Consider the following 19,993-nt stretch of genomic DNA (forward strand, 5'->3'; position numbering starts at 1 on the left):
TCAATGGACAAAGGATTAATCTCCAAAATATATAAACAGTGCATGCAGCTCAATATTAAAAAAACAAACTACCCAATCCAAAAATGGGCAGAAGAGCTAAATAGACATTTCTCCAAAGAAGACATACAGATGGCCAAGAAGCACTTGAAAAGCTGCTCAACATCACTAATTATTAGAGAAATGCAAATCAAAACAACAATGAGGTATCACCTCACACCAGTTAGAATGGGCATCATCAGAAAATCTACAAACAACAAATGCTGGAGAGGGCGTGGAGAAAAGGGAACCCTCTTGCACTGTTGGTGGGAATGTAAATTGATACAGCCACTATGGAGAACAATATGGAGGTTCCTTAAAAAACTAAAAATAGAATTACCATGTGATCCAGCAATCCCACTACTGGGCATATACCCAGAGAAAACCATAATTCAAAAAGACACATGCACCCCAATGTTCATTGCAGCACTATTTACAATAGCCAGGTCATGGAAGCAACCTAAATGCCCATCAACAGATGAATGGATAAAGAAGTTGTGGTACATATATACAATGGAATATTACTCAGCCATAAAAAGGAATGAAATTGGGTCATTTGTTGAGACGTGGATGGATCTAGAGACTGTCATACAGAGTGAAGTAAGTCAGAAAGAGAAAAACAAATACCGTATATTAACGCATGTTTGTGGAACCTAGAAAAATGGTACAGATGAACTTGTTTGCAGGGCAGAAGTTGAGACACAGATGTAGAGAACAAACGTATGGACACCAAGGGGGGAAAGCGGCGGTGGGTGGGGGTGGTGGTGTGATGAATTGGGCAATTGGGATTGACATGTATACACTGATGCGTATAAAACTGATGACTAATAAGAACCTGCTGTATAAAAAAATAAATAAAATTAAATTTAAAAATAAAAAAAAAATAGAATCCATCTGCCAATGCAGGGGACACAGGTTCCAGCCCTGGTCTGGGAAGATCCCACATGCCGCCGAGCAACTAAGCCCGTGTGCCACAACTACTGAGCCTGCACTCTAGAGCCCGTGAACCACAACTGCTGAGCCCACATGCCGGAACTACTGAAGCCCGCTCGCCTAGAGCCCGTGCTCCGCAACAAGAGAAGCCACCGCAATGAGAAGCCCGCTCACTGCAACGAAGAGTAGCCCCCGCTTGCCACAACTAGAGAAAAGCCCGCGTGCAGCAACAAAGACCCAACGCAGCCAAAAAAAAAAAAATCAGGCTCTCTTGAGAGATCATTCAACAGTTTTCAGTGAAGGAAAATGGAATATGTTCTTTCTTCTAACTTATATATATATATATATATTTTTTAAATATGGCACTTGGCAAATTGAAATTTTTTTAAATTAATTAATTAATTTATTTTTGGCTGTGTTGGGTCCTCGTTTCTGTGCGAGGGCCCTCTCCAGCTGTGGCAAGTGGGGGCCACTCCTCATCGCGGTGCACGGGCCTCTCACTATGGTGGCCTCTCTTGTTGCAGAGCACAGGCTCCAGACGCGCAGGCTCAGTAATTGTGGCACACGGGCCTAGTTGCTCCGCGGCATGTGGGATCTTCCCAGACCAGGGCTCGAACCCGTGTCCCCTGCATTGGCAGGCAGATTCTCAACCACTGTGCCACCAGGGAAGCCCCCTAACTTATATTTTAATAACTTAATGCCACTTATGGATGAAGAAGAGTCATTTCTGTACCCACCCCCAACCCAATCCATCAACTTACTGCATGACCTAGAGGCCCATCTGTTTTGCAACTGTTTATTTTAGAGAGTTCACCAGATATTGCTTAAAGGGGTCCTGGGTGCTTACTTAGTTTTTTGGTGTGTGTGTTTGCATGCATGGGTGTGTATGTGTGTGTGCATGCATGCGGGGGTGTGTGTGTGTGTTTAAGGTTCTAATGGGCACATAGTTAACATCTTTAATATGTTTTCCTCAGGCCAAAGTTGTCTCATGCCCAGTAACTGTGGAGCCTTCATTACTCATTGATCTGTATGTTAAATTAAACTCCTCCCTTTTTTTTGCAAAGACAATCTTGGCCCATCTTGTGGGCAGTCCCTTAGACTGGGGTGGCCTTCTGACCAAGTTTAGGCTCCTAAACTTTTCTAAGTACATAGCCGTTGTATCTCTAGCTCAGCTAGCTTTCTAAATTTATAGATCTGCCCATCATTGGCAACATAGACTATCCAAATACTTAAGGATCTTCTAGATAGTTTAACCTCAAAATCTCTACTGCCTAATATTTAGGGAGATGTCCTTGAAAAATATGTAGTTCATCATTCCTCACTTAGATGCTCTAGTTTTATTCCTGAATTAAGTCAAACCGTCAGAGTGTTGTATAATAAGGTATTTTGCATTATTTTGGTCCCCATAAAATAATTTTTACTCAGTTATGCTTGGTATTAAATCATTTGCCTATATGCTAGACATTCTGAAAGCATTCTGTAAAACTTCTAGCTGCATTTACGGTTGGGATGTTACTAAGGGCATAGTTTTCTGCATTAGATTGTATTCTCTTTATAGAGCTTCAAAGGAGGAATAATAATAGAAATAATAACTATGATTTATTGGACATATTATGTGCCAGACACTATGTGCTAAGTGTTTTACATACATTATCTTGTTAAATCCTTATAGTAATCTTGAAACTATTATTCCTATTTTACAAATGGGAAAATTGAAAGTTAAAGATATTAAATAACCTGCCTAAGGTCACACGGACAGTAAAGGAGCTAGGATTCTAAGCAAGTTCTGCCTGGCTTCAAAGTAAATGCTTTTACTTGCTATGCTATACTGTATTATAAAAAGAAGCTAAATACCCACGTACAGAAAGGTAGAAAAATTCAGGGACATTGGATCAGTGTTATATATATACCAAGAAGATTAAGCATAAACAAAAGGAAGATAAAAAAGAAGAGGCCAAATAGAGGAAGACTCCACATTCTTTTACTTAAGGTTAACTTGGTAGCACTGGAATGACATAGAATCTAACCTTTTAAGAGATCATTAAGAACAAGTTTGATAATATAAGAGGGTTTTGCTTGAGTCAACCTCTGTGGAGCCTGGAATTCATGAACATATCCAATCTGTCCTTGCTGGGATTTAGTGCCAGAATCGCTGTGGTCATTCATAATTTGTTCCCTTCCTATCTCACATCTCTCTCTAACAGGCTTCTTATACTACTACCTTTATAAAAGAACATGCAGTTCCCTTAACTCATTTACTTTCTCTCAGTTCTAGACTTTGGCACATTTACCTTCCTCTGTTCTGATTGCCCTTTTTCATCTGGTTATTTCTTTCTCATCCTTCAAGATTCAGTCAAATAATCTGGCTAAAAGGCCCTCCCAGACTCCCCAGGGTATGCCAGGTACTCTTATTCTGTGCTTCCACTGCAACGGATGCATACCTCCATCTTAGCATTTATTACATTCTATTGTGATGGTCTGTACATGCACACACCTGTTTCCTTGACTCTACGTATTAAACTATGAGTATCTTGAAGGATGATAGGAAGGCTGTATTTTTCATTGCCTAGCACTGTGCTTGGCACACGGTAGGTACTAATATATGTTTGTTGAATCAATGTATGAACAAAGATGCAAAAATGAACAAGAGACTGTTCTACCTTTGAGGAGTTTATATTTTAGTGAATGGAACATGATTTATAGAAATAGCTATAACAGAAGGTACAATTTGTTAAATGCTATAATAGAATTTATAAAGCATTGCTAAAGCTTAGAAGTTAGAGAAACAATTCTGAGTAAATGAATGGGGTATGGAAGAGATAGCATTTGAGGTAGGTGTTTTTTGAAGAATGAATAGGATTTTAATGATTTTTTAAGGTTTTTTTTTTTTCATTTTAAAAGTAATAAGTGGTTTGTTAAAGACAATTTTGAAAATACGTATAGGCAGACAAAGACAACCTTTTTTTTTTTTTTTTTTTTTTTTTGCTGTGCCACTGGGCAGGTGGGATCCTAGATTAGATTTTTTTTTTTTTTGGGCCAAGCTGTGGCATGTGGGATCTTAGTTCCCTGACCAGGGATCAAACCCATGCCCCCTGCAGTGGAAGTGCAGAGTCTTAACCACTGGACTGACAGGGAGGTCCCAAAGACAACCATTATTAACATTTGGTATAATTCCTTCTGGTCCTTTAGTATAACATATATCAGAGAAATGGTGTATACTATTTTAAACTTAATACTTATACTGTATATAAATGTTGTATTTATATGTAGTTTTTCATTTAAACATATATTCCAAGTATTTTATTAGGTTATTAATAATGGTCTGAATAAATATAATTTCTGACACATGGACTGATTATGTCATAATTTATTTAACACTATTTCTATTGTTAGGCATTTTTGTTTGCTTACTAGTTTTCACTATTAAAGGAGAATAATGCTACAATTTACATAAGTCAGGTGTGAAGTTTGCCCCAAATTTAGGATTATTTTCTTCATATAGATTCCAAGAAATGGAAATAATTGGATGAAGAATATGAACAGTTAAAAAGTTCCTGATTCATATTATCAAACTGCTTTCAAGAAGGATTGTAAAACTTTACTCTTCCACCAGAATGTATAAGGGTGCCCATTTCACCACAGACAGTGGGGTTTCTGTAGGCAGCAATGGGCTTTAAGGGCATTTCAGAAAGATGAAACGGCACAAGTAACAAATTAGAAATAGCTAAGTAGGGCTTCCCTGGTGGTGCAATGCCTGTCAATGCAGGGGACACGGGTTCGAGCCCTGGTCTGGGAAGATCCCACATGCCTTGAAGCAACTAAGCCCGTGCACCACAACTACTGAGCCTGCGCTCTAGAGCCCACGAGCCACAACTACTGAGCCCTTGTGCCACAACTACTGAAGCCTGCACCTAGAGCCCATGCTCCTCAACAAGAGAAGCCACCGCAATAAGCCCGTGCACCACAACGAAGAGTAGCCCCCGCTCGCCGCAACTAGAGAAAGCCCGTGCACAGCAACGAAGACCCAATGCAGCCAAAAATTAATTAATTAAATAAAGAAAATATCATTAGAAAAAATAGAAGAGAAAAGAAATAGCTAAGTGTCTCTAAACTTAAAGAATGATGAGAAAGTAGTTTGCTGTGGCCAGAGTGTGAGTATGGGTACATGAGAATATAGTGGAAGAAAAGTGCAAAAGGCTATGTTGGAAGCTACCTAGTGGAGACCCTTGAATGCCTGGCCAGGAGTTTGGACTTTATTTTGACGAAAATGGTAGACTGTTTAGAATTTTGACCTTGGGTTTGGATGATACATATTTTAAGAAGATACTTCCATAGCTGGGTGAGAAGAGAATCTGAATTAATGTCATTAGGAATGGAAAAGAGAAAATACATATAAAGTATGATGCAGAGGCTTAAAGGACAGGGCTGTGTGGGTTTAGGGAGAGAAGGAAGAGCCCAAGATGATACCAAGGCCTTGATGATCTGAAGATGATGATGTATTACTCAAAATAGAGAATAATTTTCCCTTGAACTTACTCTGAAATCATTTTCATGGATGGGGGATATAGGGCAAATTGGGATAGGGAGAGGGGGAATTTGATTTTAGATTTGTTGAGTGAGAGAGAGAGAGAATGTGTGTGTGTGTGTGTGTGTGTGTGTGTGTATGTGCTGTAAGTGGAAGTAGGGCAGGTGGGTGGGGAATTTTGATTTTTAAAGTAGAGCTAAAGTTGGAAGTTGGACATAGAAGTCTGCTGCTTAGTAGAAAGGTAATTTTTAGAAATTGTGAACTGGGTATCATGCACATAATGGCGATAGATGAAGCTCAAGGATCAGAGGAGTTTGCTTTGGCATGGCTAGAGCTAGAGTGTAAGGGACAGGTGGAAGAAAATAACCTAAGAAATGAGGCTAAAGCTGATATAGCAAAACAAGCCAGGAAAGTGATATGTCATAGATGTCATAGAACTAAATGCAATAGAGAGTTTATAAAGCAGAGAAGTCTCTCACATTTCTGTGCCATTGCATATCCTTTTTGGGTCATTGGGCAACTTACTTCCCTCCTCCAACACATGAGCAGTTCCATTCATCTGAAAACTTGGTGCAAGTAGTGCCTTCTCCCTGGAGCTTTAGGCAGTTAGGCATCTCCTCTATGGCCCCATAGCCATTTAGACATATTATACCATGATGTGTTGTATTTTATTGCTTAAAAATATATCTAATTCCCAAGTGGACTTTGAGCACTTACAGGATAGGATGATTTCTCATTAATTTTTGTATTTCCAAGGCCTAGATAATGTCTGTCACATTGTAGATGCCTAGAAAATGCTTGTTAAATTAGTAAGTGCTGAGAAGATGTTTTGAATTAAAACCCCAAAACATATATAATCTTCAAGAAGAAACTTCAATAGAGACAAGGATTTACAATACCTACTGTAGGGAGTAAACAAGATATATATATAAGTGAAAGTATTGCTCCATTTAAAAAAGTTATCACCGGTCTAGACCCAAGCTGATCAGTACCATGAACGGGTTATAAATGAACCAAGATATTAATCACCTCAACTACTTTCCCAATGGGCCATGCAAATATCATCATCTTTGTGGGCCACAACATGAAAAAGATAGGAAAGTAACTTTTTGTTTGTTTATTTATGATTTGTAGACTAGGTACTTCCAGTAAAGATTTGAGGGGGGTTATGGGTTGAATTGTGTCCCTTCCAAATTAATATGTTGGAACCCTAACTCCCAATACTTCAGAATGTGACCTTATTTGGAAATAGAAGCATTGCAGATATAATTAGCCAAGAACAGGTCATTAGGGTGGGCCCTAATCCAATATGACTGGTCTTATAAAAAGAGAACATTGGACAGAAATACACATGCACACAGGGAGAATGTCATGTGGAAATGAAGGCAGAGATCAGGTGATGCTTCTACAAGCCAAGGAAAACCAAAGATAGCCAGCAAAACTTCAGAAGCTAGAGGAAAGTGACAGCCCTTCTGACTTCTAGCCTCTAGAACTGTGAGACAATAAATTTCTGTTGTTTAAGCCACTCAGTTTGTGATACTTTGTTATGGGAGCCCTGGAAAACTAATACAAGGAGAAACTTCAGACACGTTTAAGTCTCAACTCTTCATATTTCCTCTTTTTTTCCCTCTGAAAGCTACATTACTTTTGTTTGTGGGTTTTATGGATGTCAGCTAATTCATGTGTTGAGGGGCTGTTAGGTGCCACATACTGTGCTGAGGATTCAAAGACAAAACATAATCTCTGCCCCAAAGGCACATACAGAACATTGGAGTGATAGTTAGGTGAACATACAATTTAAATATAATGTGTAAAATATTCCAGTATGCATAGGATATTTTAGGAGCATAGAAAAAAAGACATTTTGCCTAGCCCAAGAATTTAGGGAAAACTTTCTGGTATAGATAATGCCTGAGCTGGTTTTGAAGGGAAAGGAGGAATAAACCAAGTGAGGAGAAAGGATGTTTCAGGCAGAGGGGCCAGCATAACCAAGATATGAAGATATTAAAGGTAAAATGATATGTGTGGGAACTATAACTGTGTATGTTTCCATATAACGAGAATGAAAAATGTGAGACAAGTGCCAGGAATTGGGGCTGGCAAGGCAGGTAGGGACCAGACATAGCGACTCATCGTTTCTACTAGGGAACATTCAGCTCACAATGAATGGTACTAAGTATAAGAGGTATAAGCCCAGACTTATATTTTAGACAAACCAGATTGGAAGCAGTATAAAAGACAGATTTAAGAGTAAAGGAGACCTGGGTATATATCTAAAAAAAAACCAAAAACACTAATTCAAAAAGATACATGCACCCGAATGTTCATAGCAGCATTATTTATAACAGCCAAGACATGGAAACAACCTAAGTGTCCATCAACAGATGAATGGATAAAGAAGATGTGGTATATATATAATAGAATACCACTCAGCCATAAAAAAGAATGAAAATTTTGCCATTTGCAGCAACGTGGATGGACTTGGAGGACATTATGCTAAATGAAATAAGGCAGACAGAAAAATAAATACTGTATGATATTGCTTATATGTAGAATCTAAAAAATACAATAAACTAGTGAGTATAACATAAAAGAAGCAGACTCACAGATATAGAGAACAAAGTAGTGGTTACCAGTGGCAGGGTGGGGGAGTGGGCGGTACTAAGTATTGGGTGTAAGATAGGCTCAAGGGTGTATTGTACAAGCCAGGGAATATAGCCAATATTTTGTAATAACTGTAAATGGAAAGTAACCTTTAAAAATTGTATAAAATAATTAAAAAATTTTTTTAATAAAAAAAGAAAAAGAAAGAGTAAAGGAAACCAGTTAGATGGCTACAGGGAGAGTCCAGGCAAGAGATGTCTCAACTAGAACAATAATAGAAGAAATGGAGAGGGGGCAGAATCAAGGACAGATATGAGGTAAAATTAGTTCAACTTGTTGCTTGATTGGGTCTGGAGGATCTAAGACAAATCCATAGTATCTAATTGGGTAACTATGTTGTGTGGTGTTGCCTTTTAGTGAGATGGGAAGTCCTGAGAAGGAACGAAATGGTAGGGAGGGTACTGGGTTCCCTGGACATACTGAATTTGGAGAAACTAAGATACGTGGAAGTGCACGTGTCCAGATAAATATGTCTGAAGTTCAGGGCAGAGGTCAGAGCTAGAGCTAGAGATTTGAAAGCCATCAGCATATAGTTAGAGCTGAAATCATAAGAATGGAATGATTGTATCCAAGAAAGATGTAGAATAAGAAGAGTAATGGGCAGAGGATGGGGCCCTGGAGGAAAGACCAATGACTGGGGGCTAAGCAGAGGAATGGGTATTCATAAAGGAGACCAACAAGGAATGATCAGAGAAGTATTGTAGAAGATAAATCATGAAAACCAAGTGCTGACCGCAGAATAGGAAGTGAAGAATTCTGAGTAATTTAAAATGTCACTTTATAAGAAGCTATAAATATTCACCATTTTCAATATCATGATGATCATCATCATAATCACAAGAAAGCATTGGTTGAGGCTCCCTCAAATTCCTGATTTTATTTAAATATACATTAAAATGTGAGTACCTGTTTTTCACAAGCCAGTAGTCTCTCCCGTTAAGGTTACCATAGCCAATCACCAGTACACCATGATTCACAGCCTGAGTACACAAGGGGTCATAGTAGACACCTGAGAATAAAATATGGGTAGAGCAAAAGAGTAAGTGATGTGTGGCAATGAAGGACATTTGAAAGTGCTATTTTATTAGACTGTTTTGGGTATATGTCAGGAACATATACTCTCACATTTAAACTATTTAGAGTTCATGATTCTTTGCCATCAATGCTGTATTTGTCAGGGATTTTTGTTGTTGTTGTTTTGTTTGTTTGTTTGTTTAGTCAAGTTTGGCATCAGTCTAATCACAGTTCCCTCAGAAATCTTCTTTGATGAACTGCCACCTTTTTCTAATTATTTTTTAACTTATATTGTTGTATTTCTATGTATATATTCCTAAATTGTTCTATACATTTTCATCCTTTACTAAATTAAACGATCTTTAAGGTGAGGTTTAAAAAAAAAAAAAAGATGATAACCTTCTAGTTTGTCTAATACAATGCTCTACCCTTAGTGGGCACCCTCCTTGTACACTACTGTGTTGCACCTACACTCCACAGCGGCTACAGCAGCTAGGAGCTCAGGCTCTGGAGTCAGGCAGCACAGTTTCTAATTCCAGCTGACCACTTGCAGACTGTATGACTTTAGGCAAGTTAACATAAGACTTAGTTTTTTCATCTGTAAAATAGGGCTATTGTAAGGATTAAATGAGATAATGCACAGAAAGAATTTAGCATAGTACCTGGCCTGTACTCTTAGTAAATTTTGACAACTGTTACTTTACTAATTAGAACTGGGTATAAAAATATGTATATGAAATGATATGAGGCGGAGGATTCCGTTTAACCTAATCTAAGCATCCAGAGGCATAGTAATGAGGAAGAAGAATATTCTTTCTTATGGTGCAAGGGCAGTATAAAGCACGAGCATAACATGTCTGGATTTTTACCACTTCTGTAGAGGAAGAAAGAAGAATGGCGTGCATCTATAGCAACAGACACAGGTCCTTTGTTGGCCACAGCTTCTTTTAAGGCATCTTCACTGCCGAAGGGAAGTTCAATATACCTTGAACACGTGGCAGCTCGATTTTTTGCGTCATACTGGCACTTTTCATCCTGTGGAAAAGGATAAATCAGATAAAGAAGTATACTTCAATTTCCTTTATAAATCGACAGTATCCTAAGTCTGGATTTCAAATATGCTTTCTTTCCTCATTTAGTCTTTTCAAGTGTCTAAGGCTCCTTCTTCCTTTTAAAGAAAGAAAAATAAAATCTTCCAAACCCTAATAGTTCTATGTTTCACCAATAACACAGGAAATACGGAACCGTTCTATTGCTTTAAATTGTATACATCTTCATATGTGCAAATTTGCCAGGGTAATGTCTCTCAGACTCTAAGGTGGATTGTTAGGGGCATACTACATCAAGACTCGAGACTAGAGCTTTAAGATCTTTTTGATGGTATAATACCTACAAGATGATCTGCAGTTTAGGGACTTCCCTGGTGGCACAGTGGTTAAGAATCCACCTGTCAGTGCAGGACACGGGTTTAATCCCTGGTCCAGGAAGATCCCACATGCCGTGGAGCAACTAAGCCCGTGAGCCACAACTACTGAGTCCGCGAGCTGCAACTACTGAAGCCCGTGCGTCTAGAGCCCGTGCTCTGCAACAAGAGAAGCCACTGCAACGAGAAGCCCGCGCACCGCAATGAAGAGTAGCCCCCGCTCGCCGCAACTAGAGAAAGCCCACACAGCAAATAAATAAATAAATAAATAACATAATTTTTTTTAAACGCCATAACAAGTCTCAAAACAAAAATCTAAATATAACAAATTTGAATCAAAACATAATAAACCAGTCTTAAAAAAAATGATCTGCAGTTTAAATATTGGTTTAAAAACACCATATTTCAAGTGAGAAAGGGGAGTTTACAAATTCATGTTTGTTGTATATACAACTATGTTTTTAAAATGCTTAAAAGGAAAAAGAACTTGAAAGAAATAAACCAAAAAAATAGAGGTTAAGGTAAGAAGTTTTTGAATGATTTTTTTATCTTTTCTAAATTTTCTGTCATATGGACAGAAAAGTGTGATGAACCTGTGAGGAGGAGGAGAGCATTATTTAGCTTTTTAGTAGGTAGAAGAAAGATGGTTGCTGATCTGAGAATAAGGTTGAGGATAGGAGGTTGTGGGACAAAAAAGTTTAAATACCAGGCAGATATACAGAAAGAATTTTAAGGAAGGTTTGCTGAAAATCTTTTTTTTAATAATTAATTTATTTTTATTATTATTATTTTTGGCTGCGTTGGGTCTTCATTGCTGCACGTGGGCTTTCTCTAGTTGCGGCGAGCGGGGGCTACTCTTTGTTGCAGTGCATGGGCTTCTCATTGCGGTGGCTTCTCTTGTTGCAGAGCATGGGCTCTAGGAGCATGGGCTTCAGTAGTTGTGGCATGCAGGCTCAGTAGTTGTGGCTCGCAGGCTCCAGAGCATAGGCTCAGTCGTTGTGGTGCACAGGCTTAGTTGCTCCGCGGCACGTGGAATCTTCCTGGACCAGGGCTCGAACCCATGTACCCTGCATTGGCAGGTGCATTCTCAACCACTGGACCATGGAAGTCCCTGAAAATCTATTTTTAATCATGAACTCTGCTTGCTTGTTTAAAAATCATTGTGCCACTGATAAATTAAGCAGGCTGCTGCATAAGAAAGAGAACTCTTGAGAATTTAAGAATTCTTGATGGAGGTTCATTCTCTCTCTCTCTCTCTCATACAGACACACACACACACACACACACACACACACACACACACACCAAGCAGCACTGCTTCTCAAGCAATTGGCTTGGTGATAAGTTTAGTACAGTGAGTTGGAGGGATAGCATGAGGTCAAGGGGCAGCACAAAAAGTTTGCTTGTGGCACACCATGGCTTTGTAGGGATAGGAAGCTTCTGAATCGATGCCGTTGTTATCAATGATATATTGGAAAGCCTCTGTCATGAAGCCACCATTGCAGCCTTTATTCCCATATTTTTCATTTGAGCAATCCACCAGGTTCTGTGCACTCAGAGACACCAGCTTTCCTGTTTTCAGCTTCACTTGTGCTTCCAGGGCTCCCACAGCACTGAAAGCCCAACAAGCACCACAGGAGCCCTAAAACAGAGACAAAGTCACAAGGGCAATCACAGAGTCAGTAAGGATGACTTCCATAACACAAACTGGGCAACTCTCAACATGTCAGCACTTTCAGCAGTTCCAGGAAGAGCTCCCCCCACTACAGTTTCCTCTTCCCTTAGGCCATGGCAATGAAGACTAAATACTTGATTGTTCTCTGGGCAAGGTCTGACCTTAATAAATATTTACGAATGGCTGAGCTCAGAGCATAATTGCCATATTCAAATATATTAAGAGACAGTACTTACTGAGCATGTACCAAATCCCAGCTATTTTCACCCCATAGTAAGGGAGATAAATGCTAATAGTAAAGTGATTTTTGAGAGGAACTGGGATGATTCCCTTGACCTAAAATACTCTTCCTCCTGCCAAATAATGCCTGAAACATAAGGTTAGCATTTTTCAGACATTTTTAGCTATAGAATTTTTTTGGTCATAAGATATTTTACAGGGAAGCATAAACAAACAGAAAAACACAAAGTTGCTTTAGTTTAAAAAGGTACAGAGTGTTCTAAGCCACATCATAATTGTTCTCTCTCTCTCCACCTCATCCCACTCTGCTCTCTAGTGTAAGGAAGCAAATTCAATTTGCTTTTGGTCAAAGCAAAATCACCCTCTAAAATGCAAGCACCCGGAGAAAGGATCTCATTAAATTATTTATAGTTAACACTTAGATATGTAGTTTATTGGGTCTTCTTATACTTTTGTTTTAGGGAAGCTCCAGTAAGAAACCCAAAACTAGTTGAAAGAAAAATATCTAGGTGGAAAAGAATAAGAGATTAGCAGTATCATTCACTTCTTAACTTTTCTATTCTTCTTTGGTCACAAGCCGGGGCAGCTGCTCAGGACACTGATTCTTTTCCCTTATCCTGACCTCTAAGGTGATACATGTGTTTTATCCTTAGTTATCCCTAACTAATTTAGGATTTTGTAGCTTTCTTTCTTTTTTTTTTTTTTATAAGCAAATTAAAGGAAATACAAAAACATAGGAACAAATTTATAAAGTCCATATTTCTTATTCTAACAACGTAAGCCTAGTCATGAATTAACTTGACCACTACAATTTACAGGCCACTCTTAGCTCTAGTTTGTCCTCTCCTTCAACCCTGAAATTCATAAGTGAGATGGAGGAATAAACTTCCTGATCGAAATTCTCTCACACACATGATACTATTTCTCAAGTAATTGGCTTGGTGGAGGGTCCAGTGCAGTTGATGGATAGCATGAACACCAAAGGTCTGTCTTAAAGACCTATTTGCTTAATTCACAGTTTTTTGCTTAGTCTAATATTGATGGCTGTAACCTTTGATGTTCTCAGCACTGTGGGGAATACAAAAAGTATCATATGTGGTCCTGGCCCTTCAGGAGCTCACAGTGTAGTTGGGAAGACAAGAATAGCAAACAAACTTAGAAAGGAACCTAAGGGACTATGAGATTCACTGCCAGATTACGTAGCTAGACTCAGTATTTAAGGAAGAAAGATCTCGATCTGGGGTACAGAGGCCTGGGATGACAATACTCACTTGGTATTTCACTTCAGTAACACACCCCTTCTCTCTCCAGTCCAGAGAATCAGGCAATTTCTGATTAGGGTTTGACTTGTAAGTGACATTTCTCTGCCATTGGCTGGGAACTCTCAGGGAACTCATCAAAGTTATCACTTCTTCACTGGTCTACAAAGATATATACATAGCTCCTTTTACTTATACCCTTCTTTTCAATATCCTGATAACCGTAACTGTGAATATATTTAACAACTGAGAGAAACAAGTGGTAGCTGTGACTAACATAGGTAACTATCTGGTAGGTGAATTATCTGGGTCTCTTTAGTCTTACACTTTGCCATTAGCATCCCAGTTAGGCATTGGGAAGGAGGAGAGGAAAATGATAAAAACTAGGTTACAGAGAGGCAGATTTTTGGTTCAAAGCAAGGCAGAATTTTATAAAAGGGTTGTCTAAAAAGTGGACTAAACTGGTTTTCCTTGTGAGAAAGAATTATAAAAGAGATTCCTGCATTTAATCTACTTAGGGTGTTCCCTTCCAAGGGGTACTATGACTCTTAATTTTAGCCACAGTGAAAAAGTCTTGTAGGGTAGAACAGAATCTAATAACTAATGGGAGATTATTTGTGATATTAAATACCCACACTCCCCCATTAAGAAAGCAGGTGGACCATATTAAATTATCAATTCAGACTTACATAACTATGGTAACTTATTCTAAAATATTTTGAGTAGCCTTTAGGCAATGCTTTCTAGAATTAATAAAAATAAAAGTAACAGTGGTCTACTCCTTTAAAGAAGGGATTTGTTAAGGAAAGTGATCACAGTAGGACCAAACAAGGAATCTGTACAAATTCTTATGTCCTTAAATTCTGTTTTCTAATTTTATACACATACAGAAAACACTCCTTTGTTGTTTACCTTCAAATTGCCTTTGGGGAGACAGAAATCCTGTTTACCCAGAGATGAAAATAGGATTATTTATAAGTTACCTACCATGTCTCCCAGGTGGTTCATGCCTAGATCATATGAATGCATTCCCATTGAATGCTCCAGATTGTGAAGCATCACAGTTTTTAGATTCTTTTCCCAGATGAGACGCCGTGCTACTTCCTCATTCTAAAATATAAGGAAAAAGAACATAGTAATACTGAACCCTTCAAAAATGTGTTCAATAATGAAAATAAACATATTATGAAGCATCCTATTAAGTGTGGATCTGTTTGGGAGCATGCAAATAAATGAATATATCCAATATAACTGGTAAAATTGCACACTAATCTTAACTCTTCCTCTTAATTGCTCTGCTGGTGATTAATATCATTTTAGATATACACAATGAACTTCCTCAATTTGCTAAAAAGTTTTTTTTAGGAATTGCAGTTTGTTGAAGTATATCCTTTGTAAGTGGTAAACTCACTTAATCATTATAGGCCTTTTTAAAATATTTTCTTTTTTACCCTCACTCTTGAAAAATAGTTTAGCTGATTATAAATTTCTAGCTCTTTTTATTCAGTTATTTGAAGATATTTCTCCATTGTCTTCTGATATCTATTATTGCAGATTAGAGGTCTGTTGTCAATCTAATTGTTGTAATGTTTTTAACTTTGGTAACTTTTGCGATTTCCTTTCTCTTTGATGTTTTGCAGCTTCATTACATGTTTGTGGGTGTGGGTTTCTTTATTTTCCTCTCCTGGGTACTTTTAAGTGGAAAGCACTTTTGACTGGAGGACTCAGGAACATTTTTTTTCATATATGGAAAATTTTCAACCAGTATCTCTTCAAATATTGCTTCTACACCATTCCATGAGATGGAGCCACAAACTCTCTTTCATCTCTTTACCTGCATTTTCAGTTTCTCCTTTTTATTTTTGTGTGCTGCCTTCTTGATGAAAGCCTCAGTACTATCTTTCAGATTGCTGATTCTATCCAGCTCTTTCTAGTCTGGAGTTTATCCCTTTTATTGAGTTCTTATTTCAATGACTATATTCTTTCATTTCTGAGATTTCTAATTGGATTTCTAATACATTTCACAATTTCTTGTTCATTCATGCAGATGTTATTCCATTATACATAGTTTTAAAAATAATTTTGGTCCTATTATCCTAATTTTATCCAGAGTGAATTCATATTCAGACTGTTGATTTTGTTGCCCTCCAGGAACTTCATTTACATAGAATGCAATGTACATGGTGCCTCCTAGAATCGCTGACCCTCACCTCCACCCCCAAAGCCGGAATTTACGACAAGCTGTAGCCCAATGAGCAGTCAGCAATAACTCTTTTCTGCCTCATTTCATTGAGTATTAGAACCCAGGCCTAGGCCCTGGTTCAAGGTAGTAAGTCTGGATGCAGTCCCTCTGTCTTGGAGCAAGATTTTACTGTTACCCCAGTAACGGACATGTACAGATATACTTCCAAACCACTAGAGGGAAAAAATGAAATAAAGAAAAAAATAAATCTAATGAAGTATAGAAAAGAAAAAAAAGAAGAGAACTTTGAGATACATTTTAATGGTAGGATACTAATCAAAAGTCATTTTCATTCCTCCTGATGGACTAGAATCATTAAAAAGCGAGATAATATTCATTTAACCAAAGAGTGGTGCTAACTGCACATCTAACTCTAGTTAATGTTGAAATTAGAGGTCTGGTCCTAAAGGGGAGTGGGTGAGGGTGAAATTCATCACTAAGAAAACAACTCAGAGCATTTTTATACAAAAACCATACATCAAATAAGTAAATATATAATCCTTGCTTACAAACTCAGAAATATTATACAGTTATAGGACTTAGTTATTTGAAGCACCAGGGTTAAAATCAGTTATTTGAAGCACCAGGGTTAAAATCTTAAAATCAATCAAGAAGTATGTTTTGAAATAAAAATAAAAGTACAAACTGGGAAGTGAGAGTCAAGAAATAATATCTGCCAGTGCTTCTCTATGCCAGGGACTGAAAGAGGCCTTTTTTGTTCCTCAAACTTGCACTCCTTCCCTCTTGGCCTGGGACTTTCACTCCAGTTTTCTACTTTGCTTGCTCCCTGACTTCTATCCATTCTCTGCTCAAATGTCACCTTATAGGTGAAGGCTTCCCTGACCTTTCTATCATATGTATAAAATAATCACTCCCAACCCCTCACAGCCATCACACAGGACCCTTCCTATCGCCCCATGCTTTGCTTTATTTTTCTCTACTTCTTTCCTGTCTCTCCTTTTAGGATATAAGCTCCATAAAAACAGGAACTTTGGGACTTCCCTGGTGGCACAGTGGTTAAGGATCTGCCTGCCAATGCAGGGGTTACGGGTTCGAGCTCTTGTCCAGGGAGATCCCACATGCTGCGGAGCAACTAAGCCCGTGTGCCACAACTACTGAGCCTGAGCTCTAGAGCCCGTGAGCCACAACTACTGACCCCACATGCCACAACTACTGAAGCCCGTGCGCCAAGAAGCCGTGCTCCGCAACAAGAGAAGCCACCGCAATGAGAAGCCCACGCACTGCAACGAAGAGAAGCCCCCGCTCGCCACAACTAGAGAAAGCCCGTGCACAGCAACAAAGACCCAACGCAGCCTAAAATAAATAAATATATTAAAAGAAAAACAACAACAGGAACTTTATTTTGTTTCCTGATGTATCTCTAGTACCAAGAACAGAATTTGGCAAGAGAGGAGTGTGTAACATTTATTGAAAACACTGCTTGTCACAATATGTAGGGTACTTGAGTAAAAGCAAATTGCTCAAGTGGCAGCCCATCTACCTGTTCCTGGTATTGTTTCCCATAGGTTTTCTTCCAGAGATTCCAGTGATGATCCAGAGTGGAGTCTCTGTGCTGTTGTGCCATCACAGAGGAGCACAGCAGGAGCACCCACACCAGCCATTTCATTCTGTTAAAGGAAAGGTAACATAGGAAGAGTAGCTGTTAGCTGCATCTATTGTGACCATATTTTTTTCACAACAAAAAGTAGGAATGCAGAGTCTGTCAAAGGGACAGAATATTACAAAGCAGAATTATGCAGGAAACTTTCTGGATTATATAGTGACAGGGAGTAACTGCAGAGTTTTGTCTGAAATACCACTCCCAATTCTTAGTTGCACTGTAAAAGTGATTTTCAAAAAGTTTCCTGGTATCTGGTAAGCCAAATTTACATCTAAGTTTGGGGGGATGTGGAGATGAGGAAGCAGAGACTTTACAGGATTTGACAACAAATCTAACCAAGGGAAATCCTCTTTCCTCCTTTCCAGAAAAAAAAAAAAAAAAATCCTTAAGAAGAAGGCATACCTTTGAAAAATCAGTTTGTCTTCATAATTTTTGAATACATGAGCTCCTCTTAACTGGTCTATCCACAACCTTCAGAGATAGTTAAAAGACAACTCCTGTGTATTGCTTTCCCATCCTTGGATCATTTTTACCTTTTAACCTCTTTTTTCCCCTAAAAATCAAAATATCTATTTCAAAAGAAGAGGTTAACTGCTTTTGAAAACACCACTTCTATATTTAATACAAAGAGACTTTAACAGAAATTCAGTGACTAACTCCCTCAAACTGGATTCTACTTTCTTTTCCACTTCTTTTTCATTCAAAACAGCTGGATTTTTAACCATGTATATCTTCAAATTATATTCCAAAGAAAGCTATGTGTCCACCTCAGGCTTTAGATGTTTAAGCAGACATTAACTTTTCAAAAACAGACTCTTTTTAGTCAAAAAAAGAAGAGGCAAATTGAGCAACAATGATTTTTTAGTTTACTTCCTGAAACAAGCGATGTAAAACCTGGCAGGCAGAGCAAGCTAAAAACACAAATGAAGGATTTAAGGACCAAGTAGGAGAAAAAGAACAGACAGTACATACATGATAGAACCAGCAGGTGCTCCCATACTAAGAATGCTTGATGGTGGGCTCTCTCCAAAGATTTCAAAGGCAGCAAAGAGACTTCAGTTAAAGTGACTTTATAAAGAAATTGGAACTTGTCACATGAGGTATCCACAAAGAGGAAGTGAACTTTCATTTCAGTTTCATTTAAAATCTAACTAGATTTGCTACCTCTGGCTCTCGCTGCAGTTTTGGAGATAAAGCGGGTGCAGTAAACCATCAAAAAGAGCCCCCAGTAGAGGAGATCAGTAGAAAAAACTCAGCAAAATAACACCAGTACACGTTTACCCTTTAATTTTTCATCATTTTGATTATTCACTTTACCTAGAAACAACAATTTTCAGATGGAAAACTTTAGCTATGAAGAGATTAGGATTAAGTTCCTGAAATCCCAGCTTCCTCCATGATTTACTAGGAAAAACCACTTTATTCTTTTTAACACAACTCATCCATGATCTACTGTTGCCTAATTCTCACCCAGATGAGAATTCCCATTTATACATGGGTCAGTTTCTGAGCCCACTGATCTGTTTTTTTAATCTATTGCCCCTTCAATATCACACAGTTTTAATTAAAATAGCTTTGAATATGTCTCGATGTCTAATAGGGTAAGTAAGTCACCCCTGTCACTCCTATGTTTGTTCTTCTTTTTCAAAGTTGTCTTAACATTTTGTGCCTGTTAACTTTTCCATATGAGTTTTAAAAATCAGTTTATCAAGCTTCCTGAAAAATTCTGTCAGAGTTTTTATTTAAATTGATATATTTATATTAAATTACTATATGTATTATAAATAAAGTTTAATACACACACACATAGATGAATCTGTGGAGACTTGGTATCATTACAATGTTGAATATTCTTACCTGTAGCAGACATTTTCATGTTTGTGGCCATCTAGCTTTTTTATTTTTATTTTTTTATTTATTTTTTAGAAGATATTTATTTATTTATTTATTTATTTAGGCTGCACTGGGTCTTAGTTGCAGCACCCAGGATCTTCACTGCGGCATGTGGACTCTCGGTTGAGGCATGCGGACTCTTAGTTGCAACATGCGAACTAAGTTGTGGCATGCATGCGGGATCTAGTTCCCCGACCAGGGATTGAACCCAGGCCCCCTGCATTGGGAGCACAGAGTCTTACCCACTGGACCACCAGGGAAGTCCCCCATCTAGCTTTTTTTAAAAAAAGATTTTTATTATGGAAAAAAAATTTTTTAACATCTTTATTGGAGTACAATTGCTTTACAATGTTGTGTTAGCTTCTGCTGTATAACAAAGTGAATCAGCTATATGTATACATATATCCCCATATCCCCTCCCTCTTGCATCTCCTTCCCACCCCTCTAGGTGGTCACAAAGCACCGAGG

At 38.2% G+C, this 19,993-nt stretch overlaps 1 protein-coding gene across 1 annotated transcript in view; it reads right to left on the bottom strand.

The window, feature by feature from the left end:
* Positions 1-18,727, bottom strand: part of CTSS (cathepsin S) — a 28,490-nt gene extending 9,763 nt beyond the window's left edge. Inside the window, exons 1-7 of the mRNA XM_068538189.1 lie at positions 18,605-18,727; positions 17,513-17,639; positions 14,757-14,879; positions 13,782-13,931; positions 12,010-12,237; positions 10,042-10,207; positions 9,065-9,167 (exon numbers count right to left, since the gene is read on the bottom strand). Of these exons, the coding sequence (XP_068394290.1) occupies positions 9,065-9,167; positions 10,042-10,207; positions 12,010-12,237; positions 13,782-13,931; positions 14,757-14,879; positions 17,513-17,639; positions 18,605-18,630 (923 nt within the window). The 5' untranslated portion in view covers positions 18,631-18,727. The remainder of the gene's footprint in view (positions 1-9,064; positions 9,168-10,041; positions 10,208-12,009; positions 12,238-13,781; positions 13,932-14,756; positions 14,880-17,512; positions 17,640-18,604) is intronic.
* Positions 18,728-19,993: the final 1,266 nt, after the last annotated feature.

This window comes from Eschrichtius robustus, chromosome 3 (assembly GCF_028021215.1).
Source record: "Eschrichtius robustus isolate mEscRob2 chromosome 3, mEscRob2.pri, whole genome shotgun sequence".
In the NCBI taxonomy this organism is placed as follows: Eukaryota; Metazoa; Chordata; class Mammalia; order Artiodactyla; family Eschrichtiidae; genus Eschrichtius; species Eschrichtius robustus.